Source organism: Rhinolophus sinicus, chromosome 12 (genome assembly GCF_057876585.1).
Source record: "Rhinolophus sinicus isolate RSI-liver-muscle chromosome 12, RSI-T2T, whole genome shotgun sequence".
NCBI classification, from domain to species: Eukaryota; Metazoa; Chordata; class Mammalia; order Chiroptera; family Rhinolophidae; genus Rhinolophus; species Rhinolophus sinicus.
In genome coordinates this window covers 41,846,523-41,860,406 of record NC_142512.1, presented here as the reverse complement: position 1 = coordinate 41,860,406, position 13,884 = coordinate 41,846,523, and the positions used below count along the sequence as shown (strand labels likewise).

The window sequence follows — 13,884 nt, the reverse complement described above, 5'->3', positions numbered from 1 at the left end:
CTCTGTGTGTGTCTCTGTGAGGTTGAGGAAATGTGGGTGGTGGATGGGTGCCCTTGCTCAGGGGTCCCCTGGGGAGGGCAGGCAGGGTGGGCAAATCAGACACTGTTAAGAAAGTGTACAAACTTTACTGGAGCACATACATACACACACACACACCTGTGGATAGGGAAGAGCACCTGGCCACAGGGTCGACAGAAATTGGAGGAGGGGATGGCAGCTTGTACCGTGGCTTCTGCCACAGCCCCCCTTCTGATAGGTTAGGCCTTAGATTAAGGCCCCACCTCTCATGATGATAGGAGAGATTCAGAATGAGGGGTCCAGGATAATTTGGTGTGAGAGAGGTGCTGGGGAGGCCTGAGCAGTGGGCACCTCTGAGCAGGGTCCTGGGGGCTACGGAGTCTTCAGTCTTCAATCCCTCTTCACAGCAGCTGTCTTGGGGCTGGATCCTTCAAAGAAGTGTCCCAGCGCAGGGTCTCCCTGCGTAAACACTTGGTGCCCTTGGCCCCACAGCGGAAGCCAGCAGGACAGCAGTGACGCTTATCCGTACAACAGATGCCCTGGATGGTAAGAGGAGGGTGTGAGAGCTGGACAGAGTGGGACCTGGCCCAGGCCCATACGTAGCCCCAGGGTTGGGGGTGGCACTGACCTGGCGATAGGGACAGCAGGCCCAGCCCTCATGGCTATCTCGGCAGCAGGTCTGGTTATCATGGCAGAAGTGCCCCTCCCCACAGTCCACGTTCCCCACATCCATGTGAGGGCCTCGGGTCAAGTGGGCAGCGTGGTGGGCAGAATCCACCTCCTTCTCACAGGTTCGGGCCTTCACATTGCAGGTATACCCAGCCGGACAGCAGTGCTGGCGGTCCTCACAGCACACAGCCTGGGGGTATAGAGCAGCATTACGCTCTTGTCCCCCTCTCTGCCCGGACTCAGCTCCCCTTCCAGGAGCAGGCGATGAGTACTTACGTGGGGCAACTGGCAGCAGGCCCAGCCCCCACTTAGACTTGGACAGCAGGTCTGCCCCACTGGGCAGCTGGTGTGCTGGTCACAGCCCATGTCTCTGGGGTGGGACAGGGAAGACCGGTGGGCAGGCATCTTCTCCAGTCCAGCTACTATCTTGTTCCCCCTGTGACACTGCCCCTCAGCCAAGCAAGTGTAGCCCTGGGGGCAGCAGTGCTGGTGGTCCGAGCAGCAGACAGCCTGGGGAAGGAGGGGGCAGAAAGGGTAGTCTAAGAAGCCACTATGTGGGATAGAATGCTGAGCCCCTACCGAACCCCACTCCGCCTCTCCTGCTCACAGCTCCTCCAGCTGGGAATGAAATCTGACAGAGCTGGCGTGCCACTGTGGACTAGGCAGAGGGCAGAAGAGCAAGGTAACAGGAGTCTGGCCACCTGCCCAAGCCAAGACACTGTCCCCCAAAGCTATACCCCTACGCAATCACCTCTGGGATAGGACAGCAGCCCCACTCCCCAGACGTGAGTCTACAGCAGGTATTGGAGGAAGGACAGCTGAAGACGTTATCACAGGGGACATCACTCTCCATGGCTTGGGGGTCTGGCAGGCTGAGGTGGGCTGGGGCCTGCTCCATCCAGGGCAGGGGGCGGCCCTCCTGTTCACAGGTACCCTTCTCTGTGTCACACTTAAACCCGGCCGGACAGCAGTGTACGTGGTCCTCACAGCACACAGCCTAGGTTAGATAGAGAGGGAACAGTGGGCACAGGGGCCTAGCTGGCTGCCACCATCTGATCAGCCCGGCCCACCCGCCATTCGTGGGTACCTGGACAAAAGGGCAGCAGCCCCAGTCCCCTGACTGTAGGCGGCAGCAGGTGTAGTCGTCTGGGCAGCTCACCTCCATGTCACACTTCACCTCCTGTACTGTGAGTTAGGCAAGGAGGACAGGTCAGCAGTGGCACTGGGGACCCTCTGGGGTGCCTACCCTTTGCCAGCTCCACAGCTGGGACCAGATGTTGAGGATGAAGGACCATCCCTGGCAGGGATCCTAAGGCAAAGCCCAATGTGGAGAAAAGGGGGCTGTACCTGCCCTGGCCCCTCCATGCGGTCATCGGTCCCCCATCCCCATATCTGTTCCTGGAGCAACCTGGAGGAGAGCTCCTCCTAGGCATGTGGAATGGTCTGCGGCCTGCCTCTGGTACCTGTGTGTGCCGGTAGCTTGGTGAGGAGGTCCGTAGCGTTCTCCTTAGAGAGGCACTTATTCAGGACCAGGTCACACACACTGTCCTGGGGGCAGCAGTGCAGGTGGTCTGAGCAGCAGATGGCCTGGGGGAGGCAGGGGTGGGTCTTTGTGATTCCAGTTGAGCACAAGGCGCAGCCAGGCCCACAGCTGGCACTGCCTCAACCCCCCACTAGGGGGTAGCACGAGTTCTGAGCAGCCAGGCTCCCAGCAACCAGACAGCCAGCCCCACCCCTGGAGTCCCTGGAAAGTGGCTGTGGGCACATAGCCCAACTGGCTACAGCCCCTCACTCACATTGGGCATTGGGCAGCAGCCATACTTCCCATTAGGCAGCTGGCAGCAGGTAGAACCATCAGGACACTGGGACCGTGTATCCGGGCACATGACCCCTGGAAGGGAAGAGAGCAGCCAGGGTGGAGGGGAACTTTTCCCCAGCTAAGAGCCAGGCAAGGCCTCTCCTCACTCCCAACCCCCAACCCAATGCTCTCCCATGTCTTCACCTGCCCTATTAGTCCTTTGTGCAGGGATCTTCTTTGCCAGAGGGTGGGTACCCGTGGCTGTCAAGCAGCGGGCATGAGCCAGGTCGCAGGTGGTACCATGGGGGCAGCAGTGCACCTTGTCTTCGCAGCAAAAAGCCTGAGAAGAGATGGTCTTCATTCTGTCTTTGCCCCCTTCAACCGGTTGCTTGCCCCCAATGACTTCCCCATCCTGCCATCTTCCCAGACCTGTACCTGGGGCATGGGGCAGCATCCCCAGGAGCCATCAAGCATAGTGCAGCACGTGGAGGAGTTGGGGCACTCAAACTCGCTATCGGGACACTGGACGGCACCCAAGGGGTTGGTATCTGTGGATAGGACGACCCAGGATTCCACCAACACAGTCAGTGAAGGTCATTGCCCCCATCACTCAAGGTGCTGGCGGTACCAGGGCTTGCAGGCCCAGCTACAGAGGGACTAGGGGACGGGCACTAGGGTTCAGTGTTCTCCCAGGCACTCCTAAGTCACTCTCCCACAAGCCAGTCCTTGTCTCAGCAATATGGCACAGGGCAAGGGCATTCATTGACTGGCTTGGCATTAAACCAGCCCCGTTTGGCCTCTGCCCACCCCTGCAATGCCTGGCACTGGTCCGAGAGACTTGCATTCTCTCCTCCCCCTCCTATCCCCAAAGCTGCCCCTTTGTCCAGAGCAGGGGAGTTGCTTAGTACCGATGCCACATGAATGAGGGCAGGAGAGCAGGAATCAAGGTCACCCAGCCGACTGGGCTCCTGGGCACTCTGGCTCTACATACTGCCCATTCCCTGGCCCTCCACCTCCACCCGGGCTGCACCTGATCTCCGGAAGCAGGACTGCCCATCAGCACTGCAGTGGAAGCCCTGTGGACAGCAGTGGCGGCCATCCCCGCAAGACACAGCCTGTGGGACACAGAGATCCTGGGTTGACTAGGCCCTTTTACCTGGGGGTGGGAGAGTGCAGGAAAAGTGTAAACACAGACCTGAACCCCTCCATCGAGCTTATGGCACCCTCACCTCTGGGAACGGGCAGCAGCTGGAAGTCCCTGAGACAGTCAGGAGGCAAGAGTAGCCAGGAGAGCAGTGGGCATCGATCTGGCAGGGCCTGCCCAGACGCCTGCTCAGCACTGTGGGCCATTTGTCCTGGAAAGTGAGGAGAGGATAAATGGGAGGACCAGAGTCTGGTCCCCTCCTGTGGCCCATTCAAGATGACCCTTTGGGAAATCCCAGCTGCCAGCTTTTGCCTGGGCTGAGGGTACTCACTAGAACGGGATTGCAGCAGCTGTAGCTGGCTCCTCCAGGGTCCAGGCAGCAGGCCACAGGGCAGAGCTGTCCATCTGGGCACTGCGTTCCAGCCACCAGCCCTGCCACTAAGGCCACCCAGATCACCAGGGTCCACATGGTCCACCTGCAGAATATCAAGAGGCATTTGGCAACTAGCTTAGTCCACGCCATCCCTGATTCTGGGGCCAGTCTCCTCCCAGGCCCAGGACTACGTGAGCCTCCCCACAACTTGTCCAGGGAGGAAGCCAGTTGTGGTTTCTGAGATTCAGTTCCCTACATTTGTCCTGGATGTGTGTCACGCCTGCACCAGCGCATGTACACCCATGAGCATGAATGCTGACATGAGTACATATGAATCTGTGTCCCCAACACATGGTCTAGCACTTGAGTCTCTGGGTGAGTGTGTAGACATGTGGGCATGTGAGAATCAGGAAGATTTGTGGCTTTTGTGGGTCTGATCTGTGGGAAATGAGGCCACCTCCGGGGGGGAGGGGAGGCCATCAGTAGCCATGGGAAGATGTGGCTGGGGTGCAAGGAGGGAGTACCGTCCTGAAGAAAAGTCAGGTTTCCACTTACCCAGCGAGCCCCTCCAGATGCCTCCTCGTCTGATACTGTGCTCACACCTGCACTCTGCAAAGGCCTATTGGTGAGAGGTCACATGATGACATGGTAAACCACGGGGTTGTGAAAGTTGTGAAAAGGGAAGTGAGGTGGCCAGTGGAGTGTAGGCTGCCTCCCCCAGAGGCCGGCCACAGCCGACCCACTGACTGTCCTCTCCTTACCCAGGGAAAGGGACACACAGTCTGGGCCAGCCTTTAAGACATCTGTGTTCTAATGGTCCCCCAACACCACCAGGCCCTTTTAGACGCCCAAGCGTACCATACTCCTACCTCGGCCTCTCCCCCTACCCTAGAGCTGAAACTCAGTTGCACAGGGAGAGAAACCACGAGTGCCCACCCAGCTGCTGCTCTGAGTCAGTAGAAAGAACTAGCCAGGTCTGTGGCAGGGGAGAGGTAGGGAAGCGTGCAGCCTCTCGCTTCCTACACAACTCTTCCCCCATGATCAGCCAGCCCTGCTAGTTCCGTGGGGCAGGCCTGGGAGACGTTACCCTCCCTGCCTAGAGGGGCAAAAACAGCAATGTTTGTTGAGCCTCTCAGGAGCCAGTTTAAACACTCTGTATTTTCTTTCTTCTTTGCAACCATCAACCAAAGTAGTAATTATTACCTTTACTTTTCAAGGGAGGAAACTGAGGTTCAGAGATGTTAAGCAATACACCCATTTTATATATCAAGTCATGGAGATAACAGGCTTTGATGACTCCAGGGCATATTGGAACTGGGTTCATTTCACATGTGGCACTATGGACAGTGCATGGGAATGAACAAACCCTGGGAGGATAGAGGCCTGGGGTCCAAGCAGAGAAGGGGGACAGAAGTATTTCCTGGACAGGACAGAAATGGGAAGAACATGGGCTGCCTGGATACTGCACTTGGGTCCTAGACCTACAATTGCCACTGATTGTGAGTGCCTCAAAGTTTGCTCCCTGTCTCCGGCCTCAGTTCCCACTGAGTATGCGTGGACAGTGCAAGCGCACTGCGTGGCAGGGCATCGCACACAGAGTCACGCACATCCTCTCTCCCTCACCTGCCTTGCCTCAGAGTCCCCTCCCCAGCACAGAGACCATTCCCAGGAGGCCATCTCCTGCCAGGTAAGGATGAAGAAGGCTGGTTCTAGACGTTGGTCCCTTTCAACTTCTCGGGGCCCACAGCTCCCAGGCATCTACAGTTGGCCCCACCCACTTCTTGGCTTAGGCCAGAAGGGATGCCTGTCGGTACAGATCTCAGACTATTCAGCACCCTAGTTATTTATTTATGTTTATTTTCCTTTTGGGGTATCCTGAGGTTAGGGAGTATAGTGTATGCATCTACTGAACACACATGCACACACACTCAGGACCAGGGATGGGAGAGGAGAGGGCCCAGTTCCTCTCAGGAGTGTTCTGAGCTATGGCCTCTCTCACCCCACGCCATCCACACGGCCACACCAGAGAGGGACAGGAGCCTCTTCAAGCTCCCAGCTCTGTCATCTTCCACTAGATGGCATCTCCCAACGCTGAGTGCCAGGAGGAGAGAGAGATTCCCAAAAGGTGAAACAATCCAATTACGAGTGAGCAGAAAAAAGTGGCTGGGAGAGGCGGAAGTCAGCTTGTCCCACCCTCAAGAGAGGAAGTAAGGGAGAGCCAGACACAACCCTCCCAAGTCCCTACTACCTTTGAGAAGGCCTGAGTCTCAAGTTCAACTCCCAGCCCTCTGAGCTCCTGGCCAGAGTGGGCACCTCTCCCTCTACCAGACGCGTGGGCACTACCCACCACCAGCAGCAGCACCAGCACCAGCTGATGGGGGGCGGAGGTGGTTCAAGAACGGAGTGGTCCCTGCTTTGGGAAAAGGGGCTGCAGCTTCCGGGATGCTGGAATGTAGAGGGAGATTGCCCCTTTCTAAGGGGGTCACTGCTATTACTGCTTACTCCCAACCTTCATAAAACTCCCTCCAATACATCGCAAACCCCCAAAGGAGATTCTCTAAGTGAATCTTCTCCTGCCTCCCAGCTAAAACTCCAGAGGAACGTCAAGCCCCCACGTCCCCTTGAAGAAGCAAGGGAGAGGTCTGCGCCCCCGACCTCCTTACCTGTGTCCCGTTTGGCGCTCGCTGGGTAGCAGCCACCCCACAGCTCCAGGACTTGGGCCTCGCAGCCCGATGGCCCGCCCACCTCAGTTTCCATTGGCCAGATGTCCGGGCTGTCGTCCTCCCATTCGCTACTTGTCGACGTAGGGCCGGGCCACCCTGGAGTGCTGTGCTTTTCTACTCAATACCCTCACCTCCCAGCCTGACTCTCCCACCCTCCATTTCTAGGGATCATGTGATCGGAGAATCATGTGATGCCCTGGCTTGCTCAACCCGGCTTCGGGTACCGGCCTCGCAGCCTCCTGCGGCCGCCTAGTAGAGTTTGCTGGAGACCGGGCAGCGTCTGTCTGGAGATATTGACAGCCAGGGGAGCTGCTCCTTCAAGTGTGCGTTCAAGGGCATTTAAAGGATGTCCGCTTCTGCATTTGGGACATTTGTGCGTCCTGTTTCTATTCTATTCAACAAATTCAGATTAAACTTTGAGGTTGAAGGAGAGTTGTAAGGGTACCAGGATAAACAGCCCTCAGGCCCTTTCTCAAGGTGCTCACAGCGGAGGATGGGGTGGAGAAGGGAGACAGACTTGGATTAAATCTAATTTAAGGTACAACGTCGTGTGCCAAATGCTGTAGATGGGTATAGGGAAGAAGTAGTAGGTTAGCTCTAGGCGGGAAGAAGAGATTTAATTCTACCTTGGGGGCAAATTTTTAAACTGAGTCTGGGAGGATTTTAACGTAGGTCGGAAGAGTTTGAAGAAATGGCTAGACAGGGGAAGCTGGGAAGAGCACTAGGAAACCAGATGGAAAGGGCAGCCTTGGGCAGGGACTGAATGCCAAGTTCAATAGAGTAGGCTTGAGGAGTTGCTGGGAGCCTGGCCCAAGGCTGGGCAGGGGATGAGTGCATAGTGGAAATGGCTTACTAGTTTCAGATGGTGCTGCCTTCCAGGAATTGACATGGCCGGCGAGGAGAGAAAACGTACTACATAGAATGGATTAGCCAGCAACAGAGCCAGACTGCTCAGTGCCAAAGGGCCTGGTCCAGGCAGAGATGAGTGATGGGAGATGCACCAGGAGAGAGGAGAGGCCCAGAGAAAACCTGGTGCTGGGCCTTGGAGGAAGGAATAGAGAGGGCTGCAGACTAAGGGAAGAGCTTGAGCTGAGTGTGAAGCTGGGATAGGGGCCAGATAGGAGTCTGGGTAGGGAAGCATGGCAGGGTTGAGGAATTCTGTGGCAGCACCGCTCAGCTTCATTGTTAGAGAGGGTCCAGACAGTGAGTAAGGCTTCTGCTGAGAATCTGAGACTATTCTGCACACTGGTACACTTGTGCATATTTTCCTTCCTGTGTATCCTGAGGCAAGGGGGTATAGCTTATACTTCTATTGATAAAGCACATGCATGCACACACAATTTTTATGAAATGTTAGGCAAATCAATAAAGTAACCTATTAGTCACAACTACACAGAACTAGAAGGAAAAAAACACTAGAGTGACTAAAACAAGTCAGCCCTCTTTATCTGTGGGTTCCACATTCATGGGTTCAACCAACCAGGGATCAAAAATATTTGGAAAAAAATGTTACATTGTTGCTGATGTGTACTATATCGTTAGGCCTATGATGGTTGGGTCTCTACTGAACATTTTTCTCTTGTTATTATTCCCTAAACAATACAGTATAAAACTATTTACATAGCATTTACATTGTATTAGGTATGATAAGTAATCTAGAGATGGTTTAAAGTGTGCACAGGTTATGTACAAAAACTGCCATTTTATATAAGGGACTTGAACATCCATGAGTTTTGGTATCCATGGGGGGTTCTGGAACCTATCTCCTGTTTATACCAAGGGATGCCTATATCACAAAATCTGTAAAGAAGTGATTTTCCCCACCAGGGCCATTTGGCAGTGTGTGGGTACATTCTAGGTTGTCACAACGGGGGGGAAGTGCGATTGGCATCTAGTGCACAGAGGCCAGGGATGCTGCTGACCATCCTACAAAGCGGAGGACAGACCTCACAACAAAGATTATTTTGCCCCAAATGTTGGCAGCGCTGAGGTTGAGAAACCGTCTCTAAAGGATCATAAACTTTCTCCATGAAAGAGCTCAAAGTTTTCCTCACACAGAGCCTCTTTTCTCTTATTTCATATATTTTAAATAAATGTTGTCATCTGACTTCCCAGCATCAAGATTATAGAACGATCAGGAGATGTGTGTGTGCTGTAGTTTCTAGAAGTAGTAACTTTGAGTTTCGCAAGGATTAAAAGTGTTCAACAGGAAAAATGGCAAAAAGCAGACTGAAGAACTTAGAAGCCCAACATCCTAGGGACATTGTGTCTAGGGATAAACAGTCTTGGACCATATGGGCCATATGGACATCACTCTTAAAGGACAGTAGTTAGTAGTCAAGGTATGAGCCTGAGCATTCACAGAAATTTGAATCATAGGCAGTGTGGGGACAGAGCCCCAGAAAGTAGTTTACAGGCTCTCGGCCTCACGTGGAAGGGTGCTGGCTCGGGTGGTGAATGGCCGTCGGCTGTGGCTGATTGGCTGTCGGCTGTGGCTGGTTAGCCGATTGGCCGCTGGTATAACTGCTGCGGCTACGAAGGATTGCTGAGGATTGCCGAGGAGCCGAACAGAGCCGAAGAGAGCGGAAGAGGAGGGCCGAGGAGAGCGGAAGAGGAGAGCCGAGAGAGAGGAACAGAGGAGAGAGTGGAGAAGAGTCATCGGTCGGTCGGTCGGTCGGTCGGTCGGTCGGTCGGCGGAAAAGCGGACGGCAGGTCGGCGTCCGGTGGGCCCAGCCTCCAGTGAGACCATAGTGGTATGACTCCCCTACCTATGGCTCCGTGGGTGTTCCTTTTCGGCCTCACCATATCCTGCGTTCTTGTGTGGAGAGCGGGAGCAGAGACCCCGCAGGCCGCCCCGCCTGAAAGATGGCGCGGCAAGAAGGCCTCCGCGCACGACAAATGGCGCAGCGAGCAGGGTCGCCCGCACGACAGGCAGTTACTCTGATTGTTACAGCAAAGAAATGTAAAACATATTTATTAAATAGCTTGTCAAAATGAATGCAGTGAACCTCCACTTCAATGGAGAGGGTACAGTGGAGAGGCACCAAGGACTGCAGAACTTCTCCCATATTCCTCAAAAAACACTCCAGTGTCCTTATGCCCTCCAATTCAGGAATCTCTCTCCCTCTGCCTTTCGCTTTTAAGGAGAGAGGATCATTCTGTGAACAGGGAAGACGGAAAAGAAGCAAATTTCCAGAATCACAAAGAGATTTTACATAAAATAATCCATCCCCATTTGCCCCATTCCCTGACCTTCCCAGAGGCCTTTGGCTAGGCCTTGTGATTTTTAATTTTGATAAAATTAATTGACTATAAATGTGAGGGTTTATTTCCAGACTCTCAATTCTATTCCATTGATCTATGTGTCTGTCCCTATGCCATTCATTACCACTCTGTCTTATTGGTACTCATTGGTGCTCTGTACCATTGTTTTGTAGCAAGTTTTGAAATCGGGAGAAGTGGGAGTCCTCCAACTTCTGTTTAAGATTGTTTTGGCTTTTCTCAAATTTCTATGTGAATTTTAGGATCAGTTTCTGCAAAGCAGACAGCTGAGATTTTGATAAGGAACGCAGTGAATCTGTAGGTCAATTTGGGGTGTACTGCGTCTTACTAAGTCTTCCTAACCATGAACATGGGATGTCTTTGCATTTATTTATTAGTTTGTTTTTTGACAGTTGCCAAGTATTCCACACTATAGATGTTACATAATGTACTTAACCATTCTCATTTAATGGACTTTCACATGTGTCCAATTTTTTGCAGTTACAAATAATTATGCAATGAATATTTGTGAACATGTCTCTGAGTGTATATGTGGGGGTTAAATTCCTAAAAGTAACATTGTTGGGTACAGGGTATACACATTTGAAATGTTAATACCAAATTGCCTTAAAATTTTTCCAATTTACACTCTCAGTCACAGTATTTAAGGGAACTTATTTTCCATAATCTCATCAACATTGGATACACCACTTTAAATTTTTTTTGCCTATCTTATGACAGAAGGTATTTTCTGGTTGTTTTATCTGCATCTCCTTGACCTCAGGGAAGTGGAGTATTTGGGCATATGCTTATGCTGCATATGTATTTCTTCTGTGAATTACCTGTTCTTAACTGGATTAGTCAGGGTTCTCTAGAGAAACAAAACAAATTGCTGTGTATATAGAAAGAGATCTATTAAAAGAAATTGGCTCACCTGATTATGGAAGCTAGTAAATCCAAAATACGCAGTGTGAGCCAGCAGGCTGGAGACTCAGGAGAGTGGATGATGCAGAAATCCTAAGGTAGTCGCTAGAGCATTTCCTCTTGCTTGGAGAGGCCAGTCTTTTTGTTCTATGCAGGCCTTCAACTGATTGGAGATGGCCCACCCACATTGTGGTGGGCAATTCGCTTTACCAACAATTTACCAATTTAAATGTTAATCTTATCCGTAAACACCCACCAAGTTGACAGATAAAACTATCTTATCATCCTTTGTTCATTTTTCTATAGTGTTTATATTTTTCTTGTTGAATTGTGAGAGGTCTTTATATATTCTAGATATTACCTGTCTTGCAGATATTTCCTCCAATCTGTCATTTGTATTTTATCTTTGACTATGATAACTTTTGTGGTCAGAAGTTGTGTTATTGTTACATCATCTGAAATCTAGCAATCAATCTCTTCCCTCGTGACTTCTGCCTTCTCTGCTTGCTTAAGCAGTTATAAATATGTTCTTCCTAGTCCATTTCTATTCCTGTTGCAGCCCCAGCTGGACTGGACCTCGGAGGCCAGCCCTTTCCTGGATTGAGGCACCACAAGTGACAGGAGGTCCCACTCAGGAGCCTGGCATGGAGAGGCCCCTGGATGTGTCTCTCTGGCTAAGAGGTTCTTCCAGGGCAACTCTGGGGCTGCGTTCAGAGGTGGTGGTCTGGATACAGGACTAGAGAGTTCCCTTTTCCTCCTTCCACTTCTCTCATTCTGTCCCTGTTTCTTCCAATCACCCCTTCAGGGTTTTCTTCATTCAGAGTTACTGTTCTGCTCCCACAGAAGAGTCACAGCAGGGGCCTTTCCCCTCTGAGATCTTGAGTTGCCAGATAAGACATAAGATGCCCAGTTAAATTTTCATTTCAAATTAGAAACTAAGTTTTTTAGTATAAATGTGTCTCATGCAATACCTGAGACATAAAAATTTCTCCTTGTGTATCTCAAATTCAAATTTAACTGGGCTTCTTGTATTTTCATTTGCTAAATCTGGCAGCCCTGAAGACTAAGGTTGAAGTGAGGGCAAAAGAACAGCGTCCCCCTCCCACATGCCTACTCCTTCCCCTTCCTGCCTGAGTCACGTTGGGGTGAGCAATTGTTGCCCCAGTTCCTGAGGCGCCTGCCCTCCTCATCAGGCACCTGACTGGTGCCTGTGGGACTTGACGAGGCCCTCGAGGCTGTCTGGGTGGGTGTGGGGGTGGGGAGTCAGGAACAGGCCAGTGTCTGGGCCAGAGGCTATGGCAGGATATTTGGCAACAGAGGTACTGGACAAAGTCAGGAGACCTGGATTCTCATCCCAGCTTGCTCAGTGCCGGAGGGCAGGCTACCTTCCTTGTTGCTTTTTAATCTATTAGTATTTTTATCAAAGTGTAACATGCAAATACATTTTAGTCAAATTATCACACAAAGCAGCACTCTTATCCTCTCTTTTCCTACCCCAGACATCCACTTTCAAACCCTTTAAAAGTTTCATCTGTGAGTTTTCCTTGCATCTCTAAATCAGTGTGTTAAAGGGAATTCTTGATTCGCCTTTGGCCTCTGTGCGTTCATCTGGGTGGTGGGTGAGCAGTACCTGACTCCCTGTCAGCTGGGAGACTCAGAGTCTTTAGGAGCTGCGGCTGCTCCCCCTGGCCCGAGGGACAGGACCACATCTACGTGCAGGTAGAGTGACGCTGGATGGCATCTTTAAATCCAGTTGTGGGGGGCAGGATGTGGGGTGGTGGAAGGAGAGGGGAGGGGAGAACCGGGAAGGGAAAAGCAGTTTGGAGAAGCCTGGGAGGGGAGTGACTTACTTGGCTCTGCAGAGGCCCTGGCTGGAGGGGTCCTCTGACCCAGGGTTCTCAGCCCCAGTCGCCCACTGGAATCACCTGGGGGGTGTTTGTAGCTACAGAGGGTCTGATGTGCAAGGCTGAGGACCCTTCATCTCGCTGAACCTCTTTATGCAACGAGGAACCTGGTGCTCGGAGGAAAGTCCTCTCGGTCCTCCTCTCTCATAAGCTGCATGCCTTGACTTAACCTCCCTGCCTCAGTGTCCTGGTCAGTTCACTGAGGAGATTGACAACGAGGCCCTCCCCTCCATGGAATGAGGTAAGGCCTACGGAGCCCCCAGCACAGGGCCTGAGCCCAGTATGAGTTCAATGAATGATTCCTCCCCTCAGGCCCTCACAGCACCACCCCCTCACACCTTACCTGAGAGATTGCCCACCGCCCCTTGGCCCCCCTCACTCTCTCCTCCCTAGCCCCCGCCCACATGTCCTTCCTCCCAGAAACCCACCTGGATCCACCCTGTGGCTGCACCCTTTCCCATCCCGCTTGGCCTGACGTCCAGAACTCTGTCCACCTGGGGCAATTGACAGCGGGTCCATTTCAGACTCCTGTGCAGGGCGCCCCTCAGACTGAGCTCATCAGGTTCCCTCAGCCAGACAAGAGTAAAGGTGGCAGAAGGAGAAGCAATCGCTCAGCGATGGGGCAGGGGCGGGGAAGACATGGGGTACGATTGGCTTGCTGGGGCTGGGCTGACTTCTCCCATCCAGATGTGGGAGCGTCTGCCCCCCTGCAGAAGAGGGATGGGGCTTTCTCGGTTTAAAGTTTCAGTTTCTTATCTTCTGAGAGCAGTGGATGATCTGGAGAAGAATTTCCAGGTGGGGGCAAACACTGATCCCAGGGAGTCTCCAGGAAGCCAGAGTGGCCCCCCGGACAGGCAGGTGGCAGGGGACAGGAGACAGCTCTTGCTTAGAACCTGGACAATAGGCTGCGACCCAAGCAGTGGGACTGTGTCATTGCCTGCTGGTCTCAAATTCCAGATCTGCCTCTTACCAGCCGGTGACTTTGGCTTATTCTTTGACCCTACATGCCTTCATCTGTATAATGGAGTAACTGTAATAATCTGCCAGGGCATTCAGGAGGACTGACTGCT

General features: G+C 52.6%; 1 protein-coding gene across 2 annotated transcripts; it reads right to left on the bottom strand.

Annotated features, from left to right (window-relative positions):
* Positions 1-109: 109 nt before the first annotated feature.
* Positions 110-6,893, bottom strand: GRN (granulin precursor). Of its 2 annotated transcripts, none has more exons than XM_019752325.3 (14): positions 6,666-6,893; positions 4,558-4,621; positions 3,961-4,105; positions 3,715-3,840; positions 3,516-3,600; positions 2,921-3,033; positions 2,690-2,825; positions 2,484-2,578; positions 2,151-2,274; positions 1,775-1,872; positions 1,439-1,684; positions 964-1,197; positions 647-877; positions 110-557 (listed from the first exon to the last, which is right to left on the bottom strand). In XM_019752325.3, exons 3-14 carry the CDS (start codon positions 4,096-4,098, stop codon positions 420-422), a joined length of 1,764 nt encoding a protein of 587 aa, XP_019607884.3. In that variant the 5' UTR covers positions 4,099-4,105; positions 4,558-4,621; positions 6,666-6,893; the 3' UTR covers positions 110-419. The 2 variants fall into 2 exon arrangements, with proteins under 2 accessions (XP_019607884.3, XP_019607885.3); XM_019752326.3 differs by lacking the exon at positions 6,666-6,893 and adding an exon at positions 6,251-6,407.
* Positions 6,894-13,884: the final 6,991 nt, after the last annotated feature.

Excerpts from the sequence above, each read along its gene's own strand:
- GRN (XM_019752325.3), bottom strand. The coding sequence starts at position 4,098 with ATGTGGACCCTGGTGATCTGGGTGGCCTTAGTGGCAGGGCTGGTGGCT. Across the intron at positions 3,841-3,960 it reads GCTGCTGCAATCCCGTTCTA|GACAAATGGCCCACAGTGCT; the intron begins GTGAGTACCCTC and ends CTCACTTTCCAG. Across the intron at positions 3,601-3,714 it reads GCTGCTGCCCGTTCCCAGAG|GCTGTGTCTTGCGGGGATGG; the intron begins GTGAGGGTGCCA and ends TGTGTCCCACAG.